General features: G+C 42.4%; 1 protein-coding gene and 1 long non-coding RNA gene across 6 annotated transcripts in view; one reads left to right on the top strand and one right to left on the bottom strand.

Moving 5' to 3' along the window:
* The window catches only part of LOC112650928 (uncharacterized), a 59010-nt gene extending 36269 nt beyond the window's left edge, over window positions 1-22741 (top strand). For 2 of the 5 annotated variants that reach the window (XR_003130525.3, XR_003130523.3), the window contains exons 3-6: window positions 5537-5608; window positions 7591-7667; window positions 21027-21313; window positions 22602-22741. This is a non-coding gene — a long non-coding RNA (uncharacterized LOC112650928). The remainder of the gene's footprint in view (window positions 1-5536; window positions 5609-7590; window positions 7668-21026; window positions 21314-22601) is intronic. The other 3 variants (XR_007402808.1, XR_004805879.2, XR_007402807.1) reach the window with 2 other exon arrangements.
* On the bottom strand, window positions 15919-21268 carry MRPS33 (mitochondrial ribosomal protein S33). Its single transcript, XM_025433835.3, has 2 exons — window positions 21054-21268; window positions 15919-16851 (listed from the first exon to the last, which is right to left on the bottom strand). Exons 1-2 carry the CDS (start codon window positions 21266-21268, stop codon window positions 16746-16748), a joined length of 321 nt encoding a protein of 106 aa, XP_025289620.1. The 3' UTR covers window positions 15919-16745.

Raw genomic sequence — 22741 nt, 5'->3', positions numbered from 1 at the left:
TTTGGCCACCCCCTAATTGCAAGGATTGCTAAAAAGATTATTATGCATGTTATTGCAGAGAACTCAGCACCCTATAAAGTCATGTGGTAGGAACTAGGGCATTTCTCAACTTACCACATTAACATTGCAATAAACCAGCTCCTCTCTGTAAACATCAAGTCAGGAGCACTACCTGGAGGGTGGAATTGTAGGGTCTTCTCAAAAAACTTTGTTGTTGTGGGAAGGTAGGAAAATCTCAATCATTTTGTTAATTAATCTTGTTCTTTAACTTTTATCCTTTTATTCCTTTTTTTCTTATTAGAAAAGTAATACATGCTGCATGTAGAATGTTTGTAAAATGCATAAAAGGATAAAGCAGCAGAAATAAAATGAACTGAAATCCCACCTCTTAGTTACAACCCTTGTTAACCTTTAGAAATACTCCCCTCCAGTCTTTATACTTATGCATTTAAAAAGTAGTTATGCCTTGCTTTTTAAAAAAAGATTTTATTTATTTATTTATTTGAGAGAGAGAGAGCAGCAGCCATTAGAAATGACAAATACTCACGATTTGCTTTGACGTGGATGGAACTGGAGGGTATTATGCTGAGTGAAATAAGTCAATCGGAGAAGGACAAACATTAGATGGTCTCATTCATTTGGGGAATATAAAAAATAGTGAAAGGGAATAAAGGGGGAAGGAGCAAAAATGAGAGGGAAATATCAGAAAGGGAGACAGAACATGAGAGACTCCTAACTCTGGGAAACGAACAAGGGGTGGTGGAAAGGGAGGTGGGCAGGGGGTGGGGGTGGGGGTAACTGGGTGGCAGGCACTGGGGGGGGCACTTGGTGGGATGAGCACTGGGTGTTATGCTATATGTTGGCAAATTGAACTCCAATTATAAAAAAAAAAAAGTATTGATAACCATCATTTGTAATGGCTACCTAGTATGTCATTTATGGAATTTGCCTTAGCAGAACAGACTTCTATCATTAGATGTTGAGTGCCAGTTTTTTACTTGCATAAAAATGCTGCAAGATCATCTTAATTTCAAAATATTTACACATATTTTGGATTACTTCTTTATTCTAAGTTATTAAAGATGGAATTACAGGGTCAAAAATGAGAGCATTTTAAAGCATCCTTAAATATATTGTGAAATTGCTCTTCAGAAAAGTTGTATTAATTTTTATTCTTACTGTCAACAATATGTGAAAGGACCCACTTCAGCACAACTTTATCAGTTGGGGGGTTCATATTTCAATACATTTTTGTTAAATCAGTAGGTAGGTAAAATATCACATATTTGTAATTTTAATTCTGTTATTTGATATCGATGAAGTCGATCATTTTACTGAATGTTTATCATCCAGTGGATGTGCATTGGAACAAGAACCATTCTTGTTCTTTGTGCATTGTCTACTGAGAATTTAGAGAGGTTTTGTTTTACTTATTTGTATGAGCTCATTTAATCCTTAGCCCATAATGTTGCAGTTTTTCTTTCAAATAATTAGCTTGTATTTCAAGCCTACACATACCTTTTTATTTATTTTATTTTACTTATTTATTCATGAGAGACACAGAGAGAGAGAGGCAGAGTCAGAGGCAGAGGGAGAAGCAGGCTCCCTGAGGGAAGCCCAGTGCAGGACTTGATTCCAGGACCCCGTGACCATGCAGGACCTGAGCCAAAGGCAGATGCTCAACCACTGAGCTACCCAGGTGCCCCTACATAAATGATTTTATTTATTTATTTTACATAAATGATTTTAAAGGCAAAACCCACACCCCAAAGTCTGGGATATCTCCATGAACTGAAGGAGAGCAAAAGTAACAATTCATGAAGGTAAAGCTGGCCTCTCTTGGGCACCCACGACTGTCCCCGAGTAGCTGACCAGGAAGGGTGGAGGTGCGTGGGAGGAGCCTTCTGACTGGAAAGATGGACTTTCATAATGATCTTGAGACCTCTTCATGTTCTCCATTCTCTTCTTTTTCTGAGTTTCTAGAAGCAATGTGTAGCAACTGTGGACTCAAGGAATGAGAGCTTGAGACCTTTCCTATGGCTGACAGATAGGGTTGCAGAATGTACACTTCCTCATTTTCAATGGGAACTGAGAGAAATGGAAGAGTTAGGGAACTGGAGGAGAGCTGAGTGGGAGTGCCCATGAGTTTCCCATAGGGAGGTTATGACAAACAAAAATGGGTAGGCACATGTCGAACTGAAGTCCCAAGGTGCGGAAGGTGAACCCTGTGCAGACGTGAAGTCTCAGTGGAAGTTGGGAGGAATGTCAGAATTAGATTAGCATTCATATGGTTTGAAATTCAGTGTGAGAAGGGCAGATATTTGGACTTCATAAAATTTTAATCGACACTGTAGACCTGCTTATTTTTTCTTACTATTGTGGATTATTTAAATATTTGTATTGGTTAGAAATTCGACAAGCATATTTATTTTTTAGTTGAAATTATAATGTATGTCTTCATAATCATTTTCATTTGCAAAAAGCCTAAGTGACTGGTCCAACAGCTAGTAACTAGAGTATATTCTTTAACGTGTCTGAAGACAGACTAATATTATTCCTTTATGTAATTAATTGCCTAAGCAGTATCTCTAGGCTGTCTCTTTGACTTTATGGTGTTGTTTCTTTTATATTATTTTTATTTTTTCTGTTTTGTCTTCTTAATCTTAGTATATAAGAAATATCTACCATATTCAATTAAGTTCAGAGATTTTAATAAAGACTTAAAACGTCACAAAGTATAAAACCATACTTCTCTCAACACATTAGAACACCTCGCCACAAAATTCTTACTGTTCCAATAACTAGGCAATGACTGAGGCACTACTGTCACCTGGTGGCATATCGTCTAATTACAGGAAAAATATCTAAAGGAAAGTCAATTTTTTGAATGAGTGAAAATTTTTTTAAAAGATTTTATTTTTTATTCATGAGAGTCAGAGAGAGAGAGAGAGAGAGAGAGAGAAAGAGGCAGAGACACAGGTAGAGGGAGAAGCAGGCTCCATGAAGGGAGCCCAATGTGGGACCCCAGGATCAGGACCTGAGCCGAAGGCACATACTCAACCACTGAGCCACCCAGGCATCCCTGAATGAGTGAAATTAAAAGGTAAACAAATATTGTAGTTTTAAACAAGCCTCTGAAATTTATATTTAATAAATAAGGCAACCATGGGGCATCTGGGTGGCTCAGTTGGTTAAGTGTCCAACTCCTGATTTCGGCTTGATCTTGATCTCAGGGTTGTGAGTTCGATCCCTGTGTTGGGTTCCACACTGGGTGTGGAGCCTACTTAAAAAAAAACAAAAACATATGTCTTTAAATAGATAAAGACATTATAATGTACTAGTAACCAGTTGAACCTAAAGTCATACATCATTGACTGTTAAATTTTTGCATCTGTGCCCTAGGGAAGGAAAAATTCACTTTTTTCATGTGTTCCAGCAGCTTTCATTTATTATTCTTTAAACATTTTTAATTAAACATGTATGTTGATTGTAGAAAAATTAGAAAATTCAAAGAAGCAAGATTATGAAAGTCACTTACAATGGAATCACCTCAGAGTAAACACTTAACTTTTAGCTTCTTCTTCTTCCCCTTCTCCTCCTCCTCCTCCTCCTCCTCCTCCATCTTCTTCTTCTTCTTCTTCTTTTTTGTTACACTAGTACAGGTTGATTTGTGAGGTAACTTTTGGCATATTCTTTTTAAAAATATTTTATTTTTAATTTATTAATGAGAGACAGAGAGAGAGAGAGCGCAGCAGAGACACAGGCAGGGGGAGAAGCAGGCTCCATGTAGGGAGCCCAACATGGGACTCGATCCTGGGTCTCCAGGATCAGGCCCTGGGCTGAAGGCAGCGCTAAACCGCTGAGCCACCTGGGCTGCCCCAACTTTTTGCATGTTCTTAAGGTCACTTTTTTCCTACATCTTTTTTTTTTTTCTTATTTATTCACTCATAGAGACAGAGAGAGAGGCAGAGACACAGGCAGAGGGAGAAGCAGGCATCATACAGAGAGACTGATGTGGGACTCGATCCAGGGTCTCCAGGATCACGCCCTGGGCTGCAGGCAGCGATAAACCGCTGCACCATCGGGGCTACCCTTCTACATCGTTTTTAATGGTGGGATAATAATATTAATAACAGCTAACCCCTACAAATAATTTTTAAGGAGGTTCATACTGGAATACTATGATAGTATGTTCTGTTACTTGATTTTAACGGGCTCCCTGCATGGAGCCTGCTTCTCCTTCTGCCTATGTCTCTGCCTCTCTCTCTGTATCTCTCTGTGTCTCTCATGAATAAATAAATACAATCTTAAAAAAACCCTGTATAATATCCAAGGTATGGACTTAATTTATTTAGTAATTTAGTATTGTTGAACATAAAGATTGTTTCCTATTTTTTCTGTAAAAACTTCAGTGAAAGTTTTTATGCATTTGTATCTACATTTCTATGCTCTAGACATGTGGGATCCTCGAGTCAAAGGATATTCATACTTAATCTCTTGATAAATATTGCAAGGGCCACTTTAGAAAACAAAAGCCCACCTAAACAGTGTCTTTTAATTACCACTGCCAGAACCATACATTCAGAATAAATGTGAACCATGACTAAGACCAATTTGTGGGCCATTTGGATGAATCTTATGGACCATGAGCTGCTCGTAGCTGTGCACTGCTGACCAGCACTGAGCAGTGATAATTGCTCATTGTATATTACCAGTGAACATCTCAGGCTGTGTGTTATCTCATGCAGGCTGGTACATGACTACATACAGTCTTTCAAGAGATCATTGTTAACCTGAGGCCTTATGCCAACTCTGTAAGTGCCCCATAATTACCTGCATGTTTTCTGGTGTGTTTAAGAACACAGCTACTAATTATTGGGCCTCTTGGATCACTACTTATTTTCTACCTTATTTTCTAACCTTTTCTGTTTTCTTGTCTTTCACTCACAACTCATCCAGTAATATCAGTTTTATATCTGCAAGAAAATATTGGAGGTATCAAGACAGGCTTTTTTAAAATATATATTTTAAGATTTTATTTATTTATTCATGAGAGACAGACAGACAGACAGACAGAGAGAGGCAGAGACACAGGCAGAGGGAGAAGCAGGCTCCATGGAGGGAGCCCAACGTAGGACTCGATCCTGGGTCTCCAGGATCAGGCCCTGGGTTGAAGGCGGCACTAAACCGCTGAGCCACCCAGGCTGCGCAAGATAGGCTTTTTTTTTTTTTTTTTTTTTTTTATTTATTTGAGAGAGAGAGCACAAGTGTATGAACGGTTGGAAGGGGAAGAGGGAGAGGGAGAGAGAGAATCTTAAGTAGGCTCCATGCTGAATGGGAAGCCAGACACAGGGCTTGATTCCATGACCCTGAGATCACAACCTGAGCCGGAATCGAGAGTTGGACGCTTAATAAAATTCACACCCAGGCGCCCCTCAAGACAAGCTTAATACAAATGAAGAAATACAATAATTCCTTTTATTATACCACATCCTATCCCCCCTAAAAATATCTACTCTATAATTTGGTTTTTCAGCAATGGATATGTTATCTTGTGGGAGAGGAGTGTGTGCAAGGGAAAGGAAGCAGAAATCTATCCCAATGTAAGGTAGGTCCAATGTAAGATTGTTTCTAGGCCAATGGAAATGTTTTTGAATAATCACTGTAAATTAGCTACCAAGGATATAAGAAAGGTTTTTAAAGGACACAAAGTTATAATGTGAAAAATCTTCAAGTGGTGGAGTAAGATTTACTATTATCTGACTAAAACAATGGAAGAAAAGATCAAAAGGTAGTTTTCATGTAATATTTATTGAGCCTCTGTTTCAAGTTCTGGGCTAGGTGCTAGAGAACATAGATGAATAAAATATGTTCTTTTTTTTTAATTTTATTATTTATGATAGTCATACAGAGAGAGAGAGAGAGAGAGAGAGGCAGAGACACAGGCAGAGGGAGAAGCAGGCTCCATGCACCGGGAGCCCGACGTGGGATTCCATCCAGGGTCTCCAGGATCGCGCCCCGGGCCAAAGGCAGGCGCCAAACCGCTGCGCCACCCAGGGATCCCAAAATATGTTCTTTTTCCTGAGTAACTCACATTCTTATAGGGGACACAGACTGAGAGCATATACTTATAATATGGCATGCAGACTCTATAATATTGGTATATATTGGGTGTAATAGATGTAATGTGTCAAGGGAGCACAGAAGGGACGCCTGAGTGGCTCAGCGGTTGAGCGTCTGCCTTTGGTTCAGGGTGTGATACAGGGTCTGGGGATCAAGTCCCATATCAGTCTCCCTGGGAGGAACCTTCTTCTCCCTCTGTGTCTCTGCCTCTCTCTGTGTATCTCATGAATAAATAAATAAAATCTTTTTAAAGGGAGAGTGGAGCACGAATGATTAGTTTTTGTCTTTTTATTTATTTATTTATTTATTTAAGTAGGCTCCACACCCAGCATGGAGCCCAACACAGGGCTTGACCTCAAGACCCTGAGATCAAGACCAGAGCAGAGGGGCATCTGGGTGGCTCAATTGATTATGCATCTGCCTTTGGCTCAGGTCATGATCCCAGGGTTCTGGGGATCAAGCCCATGTTGTAGGGGGGGTGTCCTTTCTCAGTGGGGAGTCTGTTCCTCCCTCTCCCTCTGCTCTCTCTCTCACTCACTCACTCTTTTTCTCACATAAATAAATAAAATCTTAAAAAAAAAAAAAAAAAAAAAAGGCCTGAGCAGAAGCCAAGAGTCAGATGCTTCACCAACTGAGCCACCCAGGTGCTCTGGGGAGTAACTGGTTTTGACTCAGGGTATCAGGAGGGTTTCAGTGAGGATGCAATCTTTGGTCTGGGCCTTGAAGAATGAGTAGGAGTTGGCCAGGTTGATGAGCTACGACGGAAGGGATTTCCAGGCAGAGAGAATGGACTGCATGAGTAAGGGCAGGAAGAGACTATGTTTGGGTCCCCAGTACACCTGTGACCTCTAAAAAAACTGCAGGTTGACACATATCTAAACCAGCGCCTCTCTTCAGGTGCGTGCAAGCCACCTGGGGATCTTGTTAACATGCAGATCCTGACTCCAAAGGTTTGGGGAAGGCCTGAAGTTGTGCATGGCTAATGAGCTCCCAGGGGCGCCTGGCTGCAATCTTTGGGTAAAGAGGCTCCAACACCCTGAACTATGGTCTGCTTCAGCTGAGCCTCCTAGTTGGTGCAACCTAAGAGCAAGATGGTCAGCACTCATTTGCCTTCTACCGGGAACAGTTAATAAAAAGTATTTAGAAGCCTCTTTTGAGACTTTGGCATTTCAGAAACAGATTCCTCTTGTACCTGAACCAGCCTGGGGTGTATGAGGGTGACTCATCCTGTTGAGGTGACAGAGGGGCAGCACTGCAGGAAGGGGAGGGGAGAGGTTCTGGCTGCCCGTGGATCTAGGGAGGCAGCAGGGCAATGGTGACCTCCTTGGTCTGAGGGGCTTTGGTGGGGGATAAAAAAGAAAGCAGGACGTAGAGGATTTGCACAAGTTTTCAACTGATTGGTGCTCCTGAAGAATAACAGCAATTAGAAACACATAACTCAAAATTGCCAGTTTGATGCTTTCTCAGGTGCCTCATTTTTAGTAAGAACATAGCTGCAACGTCAGCATGCTGTACGAGGAATTCGTGACACTACTTTCTAAAAGGTAACTTTTGGGGGAATCATTGGAGTAATACTTGTTCTTTGCAAAACATTTGACAATAAACCAGGTTTTGGGGTGGTCTTAGTTGAGTAGATGATCTGGCCTAATTTTCTTTACTCCTATTTTCTGTACATCGCCCAGTCACCCCGCCCTCCTCAGGGAGCTGGTGCCTGAGTGGTTTTGTGATGTGGCAAACAGAATCCTGGAGAGCCCACACAAGACAGACTGTGATCTGCAAAGGAGATCACTGAGCTTTTCTTCACTTTCATCTTCCCTACTATTTTTGCTGGTTATGAATGCAATAGGAGACTTCATAGGACTAATAAAAGAGGGGGAAAAATCAAGTGATTATTTTTCACAGGAAGAATAATTCTGGTTATGCCTTCCTTTCTGTGATGAAGTTTACAACCTGCACAGATGGTCTGGAACAGCCCACATGCCTGGAATTGAGCATCCAGGGATTGGGATAGCCTCTGTTACCTTGAACATGCCTTCACAAAAACCACTGTGGAGATAAGGTCATTCTAGATCATACTAGAAGGATGAGCAACTATTAATGCTAAGGACTTGCTAGGAATAAAATCAGACAGACATGTGTGCTCGTTGGAGAGAATGATAAAAGCAGAAGCTGAAGGAGGCCAGTGATGAGGAAATTACAGTTTGAGGTTGATTCAAGACATCGTGATTCATTTACAAGCACGAGGTCATTTGGATGCCTCCACCCTGTGGCTCATACATATCTTGGAACCACAGTTTCTCTCTTTAAGTTTTCAGGAGTTCCTTTTTTTTTTTTTTAATTTTTATTTATTTATGATAGTCACACAGAGAGAGAGAGAGAGGCGGAGACATAGGCAGAGAGAGAAGCAGGCTCCATGCACCAGGAGCTCGATATGGGATTCGATCCCAGGTCTCCAGGATCGCGTCCTGGGCCAAAGGCAGGCGCTAAACTGCTGCGCCACCCAGGGATCCCAAGTTTTCAGGAGTTCCATCGGGAATCCCAAAGCAAAGATTCTCATGCTTTCAATTGTATTTTAATCACCTGGAAGGGCTTGTTGGAAATGCAGATGCCTAGGCTGCATCCCAGCCTGCTGATTCAGGAGCTCTGGTGGTGATCCTGCTGCAGGTGCGCTGAGCCATCCTCTGAGCCTTAAGGAATCACACGGATTGACTGGGATAGGTCTTGTGCCACTGGGAAGGACAGACATGCTTTTACTCCTACTGGTCTCCCACCAAAAGCTGAGTGAAGGGCAAAGAAAGATAGAATGCCCAAAGAAAGCAGTGAATAGGCAAATCCCAATTTTTATATTTTATGTGTATTTCTAAAAGGTCATGTACACATCAGATTTATGTGAGTTAATTTTTACTTTCACTTTACTGAATCCTAACATTTTATATCCACATTTGATATTCCTATGGAAGTGACTGTGCCACCCTAACTGTATTTTACAGCTCCAAATAGCCTTTCCACCATGAATTTAACTACCTGTGAATGAAATAAGTGCAATAAGCACTGGTAGTTACCTGCTTTCATAGGCTCCTGCTCCTTGGAGCCCCCTCATCACACTGGTGGCTGCTGCCCGTCCTTCTCTGTCAGGGGGTCACCTTGCTGCTGTTTTCCTGCATCCTGTGTGGGATTTGCACTCTGAGGCCTTGCCTCTATCTGTGCTCTGCCCACCAGCCACCTTGGTGCTCCCTGGCTGACTTAGTTAAGTGGCTAGAGTCCCAGAAGGACCTAGCCCTTCCTACTCCTTCAGGATTTGCCACCTGTCAGACCAGTTGCCCCAGTCAGCAGGTCACCAGGCTGGTTCCATCCTGTTTTAAGCCAGTGATTCTATTTTATTTTATTTTTAAAAAGATTTTTTAATTTTACTTGAGAGAGAGCACATGCATGCACAAGTGGCAGGGAGGGACAGAGGAAGAAGGAGAGAGGGAGATTCCCCTGCTGAACAGGGAGCCTGACATGGGGCTCGATCCCAAGACCCAGAGATCATGACCTGAACTGAAGGTAGATGCTTAGCCAGCTGAGCCACCCAGGTACCTCTAAGCCAGTGATTCTTAACTTCGGCTGCATAAAGAGCTACCCGAGGACCTTTTCAAAAATACCAATACTTGGGGTGCCTGGGTGGCTCAGTCTGTTAAGCATCGACTCTTGATCTCAGCACAGGTCTTGATTTCAGGGTTCTGGGTTCAGACTTCGAGTTGGGCTCCATGCTGGGCATGGAGCCTACTTAAAAACAAGAATAAAAACAATGCTTAAGTAACTTCTCTCCCTGCCCCAACTCGGGTTGGTCTGGAGCAGAACCCAGCAAGAGTTCTAACCTCCCCCAGTGGATTCTAATGCATGGCCACAGCTGGGAAGCACAGCTGTAAACTTCAGTTCACCTATTGAATGGGGAAGAGAATACTCAGTTCACAGAGCTGTTGTAAGAATTAAGTGGTATAACTTACAGACTTACACACAGTTCCTAGCAAATGGGAAAACACTGGGGAAATGGCATTGTCATAATCATCTTCAGACTCCGAAAGATCACTGCTACACTGCCAGGTCATAAAAGGACACTGGGAACTTTAGGGTTCATTAGGTTATGGCTCTGAAGTGGCAAGGCCGTGCTCATTATAGCTCTTGTCAACCAGAGTTCTACAGTTTGTGGGTCTTTGCACATGCAATTTGCTGTAACCCTCTCTGCTTGTGAGGATCCCACCTGTACCAGTGTGGTGATTGGTGGTACAGGCTTTGAAGTCAAGTGACTCCGATTTAAACTTCAGTCTTGGGATCCCTGGGTGGCGCAGCGGTTTGGCGCCTGCCTTTGGCCCAGGGTGTGATCCCGGAGACCCGGGATCGAATCCCACGTCGGGCTCCCGGTGCATGGAGCCTGCTTGTGTCTCTGCCTCTCTCTCTCTCTGTAACTATCATAAATTAAAAAAAAAAAAAACAAACAACTTCAGTCTTACACTTTAGACCTGCATTATCCTGGGCAGAAGACCTAAGCCTCAGTTTTCTCAACTGTAAAATGGGATACTTACCATACAGAAGTTACATGAGGCCTACAAAGTGCAATGCTGGGCATGTGTTAGTGCTCCAAAAATGCTGACATTACTTGCATTCATTGTTTTCACTGCTTGTGAGGTCATTCTTGGTGATTCCATTGCATTGATCTCTACAACTTTATTAAACATTTATATTTAATTTTTTAAAAAATATTATTTATTTATTCATGAGAGACACAGAGAGAGAAAGAGAGAGGCAGAGACACAGGCAGAGAAGTCTATGAAGCAGGCTCCACGAAGGGAGCCCGACGTGGGACTCGATCCCGGGTCTCCAGGATCACTCCCTAGGCCAAAGGTGGCGTTAAACCGCTAAGCCACTCGGGCTGCCCTTATATTTAATTTGTTTGGTGTTTAATGCACTGGTCTGTTCTCATACTAGATATACTCAGACTTTTAGATTTGGCCTGTGTCCTAAGACTTTCAGTTTGTTGAGAATGTTCTTTTTATGCTACATGCCATAGGTCGGTTAGTTTTGTGGCTCTTTTAGGAAGATATTTTGGACTAACCACCAATTTAGATGGTCAATAAGGAGCTCCTGTAATAGACATAGAAAACTCTCCATCAATGAATCTATCCTGTCTCAGAAAACACATGTAGGGCAGCCCGGGTGGCTCAGTGGTTTAGCGCCGCCTTCAGCCCAGGGCGTGATCCTGGAGACCTGGGATTCAGTCCTACGTCAGGCTCCCTGCACGGAGCCTGCTTCTCCCTCTGCCTCTCTCTCTGTCTCTCATGAATAAATAAATAAAATCTTTTAAAAAAAGAAAAAGAAAACGCATGTAAGTAGAATGAGAAAGGTCTTAGGATCTACATTGGTTTAGTTCTGTTGTCTACTTTAACGTGAACTTATAATATTACCAGACCTCCATTTAAGTTAAAAAACTGCATCTGGATAGTTTCTGTGGCCAGTCTTCCCCCCAGTTTCACGATCCTCCTCTCTTGTTGTCTTGCTGTCACTTAAAAAACATTTCAGTTCTGGGCAGCCCCGGTGGCTCAGAGGTTTAGCGCCACCTTTAGCCTGGGTGTGATCCTGGAGACCCGGGATCAAGTCCCACATTGGGCTCCCTGCATGGAGCCTGCTTCTCCCTCTGCCTGTGTCTCTGCCTCTCTCTCTCACTGTGTGCCTATCATAAATAAATAAAAATTAAAAACAAAACAAAACAAAAAAAAAAACATTTCCGTTCTAAGTTCAGCATAAATGTTTTACTGGTTTTCTAGTTCTTAATACCTTGGGCTTTACTGTTTATTTCCTTTTTACTAAGTCTTCTTATGTTTTACTGTTTGTTTTATTGATTCCATCTTTTTTTTTTTAAGAAATGCTTTCTTTTGAACTTATAAATGAGTAGTTAAGAAAAAGGACTATGAAGATGGAGTTGGCAGTTTAAAAGACATTTCCCTCGATCTATTTCCTTTGAAGTTTGTTCCTGCCTCTAAATCTCTAAAATTAGGCACTTAGAAGCTTTGGGGGAAATGTGTGAAGAAAAAAGGAAAGGGTGAAGAGGGTGGAATGTTCAATTCTCAACTTATCCTTTTTCAGAAGGTGCTTTACAAGTAAAAGCATTATGTTTATATGCTTATATGTATTTGTATACACACACACACACACATATATATGATGCTTTTTTTTAAAGACTTTAAAAAATTTATTCATTCATGAGAGACACAGGCAGAGAGAGAAGCAGGTTCCCTGCAGGGAGCCCGATGTGGGACTCAATCCCAGGACTCTAGGATTACGCCATGGGCTGAAGTCAGGTGCTCAACCACTGAGCCACCCAGGCTTCCCTATATGATGCTTTTTAAAAAGTTAGTTTCTGGAACTCATGATTATGTAAATAATAAAATGCCTCTCCCATATACTGCTTTCTGAACCTGTCGTGTTGCTTGTAGATGCAGAGAATTTTATATTTTTTGCATGTATTTGTCAACAGTACCTCAGAAGAATCTACTGGGAAGACATGCTAACTCTTACTTGGTTGCTCTTTTACTATTCCCATGATACTTTTCACAAATCTTAATATTTCGTGAATCTAGTGAAGCATTACTATGATTTTACAGAGACAGAAGGAGATGCAGTGAAGGTTATGTAGCTGAAGGTCACAAGGCCAGTGAGGAGAACTACATCTCAACCTGTGACCTTGGAATTGCAAACCCAGTCTGTTTTACCAGGGCTACATTGAAATCAAGGGCAAAATCCTTCATGCACACCAAACAGCAAACATTCGAGGGAAAACACAAATAGTTTTGGTCTTGACCAGAAAAATCCAGTTAAACATCTGGCTAGCCTACACCTGCAGTGAAAGGTGTATTTTTTCTGATTGCACTCAGTCCTCATCTTAAAGGTCAGTGTCCTGAAACATGTTACTTTTATGGCATCAAGACTTACCTCCTGGGATCCCTGGGTGGCGCAGTGGTTTAGCGCCTGCCTTTGGCCCAGGGCGTGATCCTGGAGACCCGGGATTGAGTCCCATGTTGGGCTCCTGGTGCATGGAGCCTGCCTCTCTCTCTCTCTCTCTCTCTGTCTGTGACTATCATAAATAAATAAAAATTAAAAAAAAAAAAAAGACTTACCTCCTCTTTCTGATCCTCTGTGTTCCATCTGGTCCACCACGTTCAGTACAGGCTATTTTAAGTGAGGTAGCATTTGCTGTGTCAGATGGGTTTCAGGGCACACCTTATATACAAATAAATTTTAGTTATAGTTTCTGATTTTCAGCAGTGGCGTACTAATCTACTGTGAAGTTGTCTACAGACTTCCCTATCGATCAGTGCTAAGGTTCCCTGTGCATTCAGGGGCCGGCAGCAAACTAACACACAGATTCTTTGCTTGTTTTCTGACTCAGGTCATCTATTGGTGTCTGATTCAGTTTCCCTTTAAAATATTCTTCCAATTCTTCCAAGCTCCTTCCATTCAAGCCTTCTCCACAAGTTGGAGATGGTATAACTCAAAACATCCACTGGGTTGTTCTACACTGTGCTCAGGCCGAGAGCCTTTCTCAGCAGGACGTCCTGGGTTAATCTTCCACCCACCTGGCTCAGCTGCACTGGCCAAGAATAACAAAGTGTGCACTTTTGTGAGCAAATCCCTGGGATCTTGCCAATGCCTTAAAACACACAACTGTCCTTCACACAATCTTAGGACAAGTCTACTTGTCTGTGTCCTCTAGAACTAGCATGTGGCAGGCACATGGAAAGTGCTCAGGAAAAAGTTCTCAGTGACCGGATGGATCCTCGGTCCCCTGCTGAAGTTATGTCGGTCAGACACAAAGTACCCAATTTTAAGTAGTTTTTAAGACAATAATATGGGCCCTAGCCATACCATCTGCAGCATGTATCTTTAAAAATAATAATTTATCAAAACATATATAATGGGACTCTTACTAATTCAGGAATTATTGGCAGGGCAATTATTGCCTGTACTTCTAATGTTACAGGAAGAGAAAATCATAGCTTCAGTAGCTGTTTGTCCTCTTGCCTGTGCACTTTGCTCTTTTCCTGAGAGGCAGAAACAGGGTTAAAAAGTACTTTAGCAGGACAACGTGCATGTGGTTAACACTACTGTACTATTTGCTTAAAAGTGCTTAAGATGGTAAATTATACAACAAAAAAGTTTTTTTTTTTTGAAGTTCAATTTGCCAACATATACTATAACACCTAGTGCTCATCCCATCACAGAAAAGTACTTTAAAATAAAAAATGTACTAGACGGGGCTAGATCTTTGGAACTTGAAACAAACAACAACAACAAAAAATCAGAGAAGCCCTCACAACCTCATTGGAAACTGTTAGAATACAGTTAATTGAGGAGCTATATTTGTGTATACAAAAGTCTCTCTCAAAGGAGTAACACCTCACACACTGGCCAAGTTGGTTAAGTCCAGGCTTTTTCACAGAACTTGCAAAGCCCTGAGGGGCCCTGGGTGGCTTAGTCAGTTAGCATCTTTTTTTTTTTTTTTTTTAAGATTTTATTTATTTATTCATGAGAGACACACAGAGAGACAGGCAGAGACACAGGCAGAGGGAGAAGCAGGCTCCATGCTGGGAGCCAGACATGGGACTCGATCCTGGGTTTCCAGGATCACGCCCTGGGCCAAAGGCAGACGCTCATCCACTGAGCCACCCAGGCGTCCCAGCATCTAACTCTTGATATCAGCTCAGGTCATGATCTCAGGGTCATGGGATCAAGTCCTGCATCATGCCCATCAGGCTATGTGCTCAGAACAGAGACTGTTTATCCCTCTCCCTCAGCTCTTTTCGCCACTTGCATTATATGCATGACTGCACTCTTTCTCTCAAATAATAAAATCTTAAAAAAAAAAAAAAAAAGAGGGACACCTGGGTAGCTCAGCAGTTGAGCGTTTGCCTTTGGCCCAGGGCATGATCCTGGAGTCCCAGGATCGAGTCCCACATTGGGCTCCCTTCATGGAGCCTGCTTCTCTCTCTGCCTGTGTCTCTGCCTTTATATCTCATGAATAAATAACATTAAAAAAAAAAAAAAGAACTTGCAAAATCCTTCAGGGTCTGGCCTGTTTCTGGGTGAAACCCGTAGTCAGTGCTCTGTTTCAGTTCCTTGAACAGGATGCTTTCTTGTGCACTTTTCCCATCATTTTTATCTTTAAAATTTTTTAAAAATTATTTAAGATTTTTAATGTCTTTTTTTTCCTTTTTAAAGATTTTATTTATTCATGAGAGACACAGAGAGAGAGAGGGAGGCAGAGACACAGGCAGAGGGAGAAGCAGGCTCCATGCAGGAAGCCCGACATGGGACTCGATCCTGGGTCTCCAGGATCATGCCCTGGACTGAAGGCGGCGCTAAACTGCTGAGCCACCTGGGCTGCCCCATTATTAATTTCTATACCCAGTATGGGGCTTGAACTCAACCCTGAGACCAAGATTTGTATGCTCCTCTGACTAGACCAGCTAGGCACTCCAGTAATTTTGTGTGTGTGTGTGTGTGTGTGTGTGTGTGTGTAAGCCCTATACTCAAAGTTGGGCTTGAACTCACAACCTGGAGATCAAGAGTCACATGTTCTACTACTGAGCCAGGCAGGCACCCCCTCTTGTCTCATTCATCCTTAAGAGCTCAGCTTAAACACCATCTCTTTAGGGAGGCCTTCCTTAAACTTCCCAGGTTTGGGCTTCTTGCTATCTCTGGATTGAGCCATCGCTTGGTCCATGCTCTCACAAAAGTCTAGATTTTTCCTTTGTAGCATTTTTTTTTAAAGATTTTATTTATTTATTCATGAGAGACAGAGAGGGAGACACAGGCAGAGGGAGAAGAGGCTCCATGCAGGGAGCCTGATGTGGGACTTGATCCTGGGACTCCAGGATGACACCCTGGGCCGAAGGCAGGTGCTAAACTGCTGAGCCACCTAGGGATCCTCTGTAGCATTTAAACAATTTTATTTATGTAATGATATTAATCTTTCACACAAGCCTCAAAGTACCATGAAGTAGGGACTGTTTTCTCTTGCTAACCATGGTATTACTAGGGCCCCAGTACCTTATGTACAGCAGGTAGTGTACACTAAGTACTCTCTTAGCAGGTACAGCCTTTCCCCCAAATCTAGCTCAGTAGATACTACTCTCTAAGGAGATGTGGATGGTTCAGAAACTTTGTGAGCTTGGTGGTAGAGACAGTGGTTGAAGGGCCAGAGGGATGGCAGAGGTAAGGGCTGGTGTAATGGGATCCTGGGGAGATGAAACGATGCTCATTTAACGAGTCTCCTCCCATGATCCCAACCTTCCATTCCCACCCCAAATGAGTCTGTCTTCAACCACCTATGCATTCATTTCTCCAGAGAAAGAGGTAAACCTCACAGTATAAAACCAAAGCCAGAATAAGTTTGCAGAATTAGAAAGTGTCCAAGGAACCAGTTACAACTCGACTGAATTGGACTTCAACACAGAAATGATCGTGTTCCTTCAAATACTCTTCAGTCTTGGAAGCTCACACTCCTCCAGCAAGTAGAAAGATAAATACACCTTCTTCTGTGGTCAGCTGCTGAGGAAGAACTTTTCTCTTCTGATGGACCAGCACTATTTCTTTTTTGTGGCTCTTTTCCCTTCTCCTTTCCTAGGTTTTCCTTTGCCACGAAGCTTCTTGAGACGCAGCTGCTCATCCTTGAAGTCCTGATGCTCATCTCTGAGTGGAGAAGGGAAAATAATCAGCTAGTATATCTACCTGATGGAAAAAGCAGACCCGTCTAGCATGGTTCCCTTTAGCTGTTCTGGTTACTGGGCCTTGACTTCTGCAGGCTCAGCCTGGGGAACAGAAAGGACAAGGAGTCCCCAGCATACACAGGGGCTGTGTTCTAAAAGTTCATTTCCAAATCACAGTGTCCCCTCCTAGAAACAATGCCTCACAAGCAACTGACATTCCCAGGCCAGCCCATGTGAGTCTATGCAACTATGACACAACGTTAATCACCCCAAATTTCCCTAGAATGGTTAAGACTGAACATAGGGAAGCAGAAAGTGGATCTCAGCTTCAACAGCTACACAGAGACCCTGAGAGCCCCAGGAATTTGCATCTACCACAAGGGGGAAGAGGTCTGAAGGAAGCTGCCTTCATGGCTGTGGACAATCCACACAAAAAGGCTGCTGGGGAAAGGCTCGGAAGGAAGCCAAATCAAAAGACAGGTGCTCTAGAGATGCCCTCTCTGAACATCCGGATGGGGGTAAGCTGAAGACTGCCTAAGATTAAATACCTAAAACAGTGTAGCATTTAAATATGTAAGGTCTGGAGCCCATTTCAACCTGGGTTCAAATCACAGCTCCATCTCCCATTGAGTGGCTGTGTGTCCTTGGATATGTGACCTGCCCTCTCTGTATCTTAGTTTCCTCACCTGTCAAGTGTGGATAGTAATGGCATACAAATTAAAGAAGAGGGGATGTGCTGGGCCCAACTGTTAACTCCTTAGGTAGTTTTAAAACAGACTGGTTTTGTAGGGTACACTGTTCATTCCATGAACATGATGGATACAGCTGACCTCTTTGGAATTAGCTATGATTGCCCCCAAATCATCCATTCTCAACAGAGCAGCCAGAGTAATGCTTCTAAATTATAAGTGAGATCACATCACCCCTCTGCTCACAGGCCCACAGACGGTTCCCCCATTTCACCCAGAGCCAAGACCTTGTCATGGCCCTCAGAGCCTTTCACGATCTGCCTGTGGCCCTACCACTCTCTTTGCCGCCTATGCTAGTCCTGAATACGTCAGAACTCCCACCTCAGGGCCTTTGCTCTGCTCTTGCCTCTGCCTAAACAGTTCTTCCCCAGATCCCACCTGTCTCACTCACCACCTTCAAGCCTCTGCTTAGACCTCACCTTCTGAAAGAGGCTGACCTTGACTGTCCTGGTCAATACTGTGACCCATCCTCTTCCCACCCACCATGTGCCCTGGGAGTATTCTTCATCCTGCTCAGATGGCTTTCCTATTTTTTCCCCACAGCACACTCAGCTTCATGGCATATCCATCATTTATTCCTCCACTATGTTTGTTCTCTTCTTCACCCCCCTCCTCCATTCCCATCAACCCTCAACCAGGGGGACAGCTCCAAAGCTAGGAGTCTTTGTCTTTGTGATGATAAAACCCAACCACCTGTGTGACTGAGTGTTCAGGAGAACCTGTGCCTCCCTCCCTTATTTGCAGGTCTGAGAGTAATATTTTCTCTACTAAAGACTGTCTAGTTTCATCCTGCCTGATGCCACAGGAGGCCTTCCATTAGAGGCACCATTTACCGTAACTAGTGACTAAATACATGAAAATAATTGTGCTTTTCCATGGAAAACTAAATGCTACCCCATCCCCAAAGATAGTCAAGGTTTTATCTTTCAAACAAATGGAGAGTGGCACCAAACCGGTAAATTAAAATAGCTGAATGTGATTTTGTTATGGGTTATAATTTCTACTCAGGAGATCTGCTTTCTAGTGATATTTTATTCTGGATCATAATAAAATTAATTTATTTTCTGAGCCCAGACTAATAGTGAGAAAGCCCCAGAGCAATTCCAGAAATTCAAAATATGTCATGGATTCTAATCTCGATTATATTAAGAAGATCTATTCTAGGGCAGCCCGGGTGGCTCAGCGGTTTAGTGCCGCCTTCAGCCCAGGGCCTGGTCCTGGAGACCCGGGATTGAGTCCCACGTCAGGCTCCCTGCATGGAGCCTGCCTCTCCCTCTGCCTGTGTCTCTGCCTGCCTCTCTCTCTCTGTCTCCCATGAATAAATAAAATCTTCAAAAAAAAAAAATCTATTCTATTTTGCTCAACTGTTCCCCTAGTGCTCAGATAAGTGTCCATACACAGAAGGTACTTAAGAAATATATCTTAAAAATATATCCACAGAAGGGCACCTGGGTGGCTCAGTTTTAAGTGTCTGCCTTCAGCTCAGGTCATGATCTCAGGGTCCTGGGATGGAGCCCCACATTGGGCTCCCTGTTTAGTAGGGAGCCTGTGTTTCCCCCTTTCCCTCTCCCGGCCCCTCCCCCTGCTAGTTAGTGCATGTTCTGTCACATAAATAAAATCTTTAAATATAAATATATATCCATTGGATAGATGAAAGTACCAATTTTTAGCTACATGGAATGAACTATCAATTTTATTATACTACAGTGAATAGTCCCAAATTAACTTTGGTATTGCTGTCCTAAGACAAGTCCAATTCAGGGATCCCTGGGTGGTGCAGCGGTTTGGCGCCTGCCTTTGGCCCAGGGCGCGATCCTGGAGACCCAGGATCGAATCCCACATTGGGCTCCCGGTGCATGGAGCCTGCTTCTCCCTCTGCCTGTGTCTCTGCCTCTCTCTCTCTCTGTAACTATCATAAATAAATTTAAAAAAATAATAAATCTAAGACAAGTCCAATTCAAACATGTTACATTTTCTCAAAAAGTAGATTTCTATTTTTTATTTTATTTTTAAACATTTTATTTTTATTTTAACCTGAGTCTTTTTTTTTTTTTTTAATTTTTTTTTTTATTTATGATAGGCACACAGTGAGAGAGAGAGAGAGAGGCAGAGACACAGGCAGAGGGAGAAGCAGGCTCCATGCACCAGGAGCCCGACGTGGGATTCGATCCCGGGTCTCCAGGATCGTGCCCTGGGCCAAAGGCAGGCACTAAACCGCTGCGCCACCCAGGGATCCCGATTTCTATTTTTTAAAAGATTTTATTTACTTATTCATTAGAGACACAGAGAGGGGCAGAGACACAAGCAGAGAGAGAAGCAGGCTCCATGCAGGGAGCCTGATGTAGGACTTGATCCTGACACTCCAGGATTATGCCTCTCAACCACTGAGCCACCACCCAGTGGTCTTTTATTTTTAAGTAACCTCTACATCCAATGTGGGGCTCAAACTGATAACCCTGAGATCAAGAGTCATAAGCTCTACCGACTTAGCCAGCCAGGCACCCCAAAAAGTAGATTTATTTTAACTTTACACTATTACGCAGTTTGAATTCTTTTATGATGGGCATGTATTACTATGGTAATTAAGACTTCTTTTAAAGAAAATGACCGTGTAGGTATTTGATCTTTTTTCTTTCTAGAGCAGTAGTCCTGAGCACCATTTCCTATACATACACAAACATATCACATGGTGTGAAGAACCTATGTGATCTATGTATTACTCTTTTTAATTTTTTCTTTTAAGTAGGCACCACACCCAGTGTGGAACCCAAGGCAGGGCTTGAACTCAGGAGCCTGAGGTCAAGACCTGAGCTGAGGTCGAGCCTGGTACTCAATTGACTGAGCTACTCTGGTGCCCGCTCGTATTACTATTAAAGCTGAACTACAACTCGTTTAGACTAAGTTAATATATCAGAAAGGGTACATACTAAATGCCAGAAAAAGGTAGAAGGAAATAGGAACTCCAACAAAACTGCCATTAGGAGAGAAAGGAGTCTCCCAGAAACCGACTAGGAAGGAGATTGGCTTTGGGGCAGGGACTCTCCTCATCTGACCAATGAGGACCTGCTGCTCTGGCAGCCTGTGGGGACAAAGCAGGGATGGGTTGGGTCCAGGTTTTCCTCTGCATCCCTTTAGAGTGCCTTTAAATTAATAAATAAATAAACATATCTGTAGCTCAGTCTCTAGTCAATGTTAGTCCAGTTTTAGACATAATTAAAATATGTCTTCCACTAAGTACAAGTTTCCTTTTTTGTTTCAGTGTGTCCATTATGAGTATTTTAAAAGCCTTTCCCCCTCAAAACTGTGCCTTTGAACCTGAACCAACTGGGCTTGAATATAAGAACCACAAAACTGTAAGGATAAAAAAGGCTTTTTCCTTCTCTAATCTACTGGAAAAAATCTCTTACAGGTTACTATTTGTGTTCTTTGCCATTACCTATAGAGGCCAAGGAAACGTAGTGTCCCCATGAGTGCAAAATAAGTGTTGTGATTTGGATACCAGTCATAAGTCTCCTTCCTCTTGGCCAAAGGCTGCTCACTAAACAGTTTCACCACTTTCATTGATTTGGAGTCAGTAGGCCTGGCAATTTCACCAAACAGCCGGGCACTCAGACGAGTCATGCGCAAGGCATATTCTGAAAGGGAAGACATTTTCTGAGCAGCAAGAGGCCCTACAGGAAATGAGAAGATAAACAGGTTAGTATATGAAATTCCAAGATTATCTAATGAACACTTTAGAAATAAAAACAGCCAGCCACATGTGAATCAGTCTTGTGACGGGCAGGGCATGCCTTGGAATGGAGAAATATCCACAGTCCAAATGGTTGTTTCCTTTACATGCTTTCCATTTCTAATTTTTACATTTGATGTTCCCATCCTATTGCCTTGCTGTGCTGCCCTTTTTACAGCGAACCATTCTATTATTTACTGATAGTCAGTTTACCCATTTGTAGGCTAGATGAGGATGGGCAAATGAGTTATCCAACCACAGCATTATTATACCTTTAGAAAACACCCATCTCAGCAATCTGTAGAATAAAAATGCTGACTGCTTGCCATCTAAAGGTTTAATCATGGCAGAGAAATAATTATCCTGTTGTCTTTATTATCAGCCCTTTGAACACTGTTCTCCTGGAGGGCTCCAGATGGCTCTGAGAACTGCTAATGAGTTATGAGGTCATTTAGCCTCTAGGTTGCTGGATTGAATTCTGCCTAGAGACTGAGAGCCGTTTGGGAAAAACAAAACAGAGATAGCTCAGCAGCTCTTTAAGATTCATTTTATTCCTGAATAGAAGGACTTATAGGTTATAAGGTTATCTTCCATCTTCTATATTGTCTTAATGCATACTAGCTAAGTCATTAGCTAAAAACAGTAACTTTTTCTTTAGAGGCACAGAATGTTGAAATAAGTACAAGAATAATATGTCATATGCAGAAATTACAGCTAATATATATAAAAAATTATATGGGCGATACATGAAAATCAGGAATGCTGTTGGTGAAATAACTGTCTCATTCCATTCCAGACCAGATGTAGAGGTCACCTCTGGCAGGATATGCTAATTTATGTGAAATTTTGTAGTGAGATGAGAACCTTTGAGATGAGAGACCATCTTTGGGGGCAGTTCTGTGGGGATGAAAAGGAACTGATAAACAGAAAAAAAGGCATAGACCTATCTTGAAAGAACAATGGGAGAAATATACAAAAACAAACAAAAAAACTGAAAAACAAAAAAACCGACCCTCTAGGGCACCCGGCTGACTCGGTCAGTAAAGCACGTGATTCTTGATCTTGGGGTCATGAGTTCAAGCCCCATGTTGGGCGCAGAGTTTACTATTAACAACAACAACAACAAAATCTTAAAACCCAAACAAGAATGAGGCCAAGTAAATTTCAAAATAACTCTTGTAAGGAAAAAAAAACAACAACAAACAAACCCAAAACCTGTGTTTAAATTAAGGAATTTTTCATGTCTATTTCTAGATGCATTGAAAGAACAGAGGCTGACCTCCAACTAATCGCAGAATGTCAATCTCAAACCATTTAACAATCTGAACACCAACCAAATGAGCCAATAGTGCCATCTGAAGGCCAGCAATGGGAAAACTGTCGGATCCAGGGTC

The sequence above is a fragment of the Canis lupus genome, chromosome 16, assembly GCF_003254725.2.
Source record: "Canis lupus dingo isolate Sandy chromosome 16, ASM325472v2, whole genome shotgun sequence".
NCBI lineage: Eukaryota > Metazoa > Chordata > Mammalia > Carnivora > Canidae > Canis > Canis lupus.
This window is presented reverse-complemented; position numbering and strand designations above follow the sequence as displayed.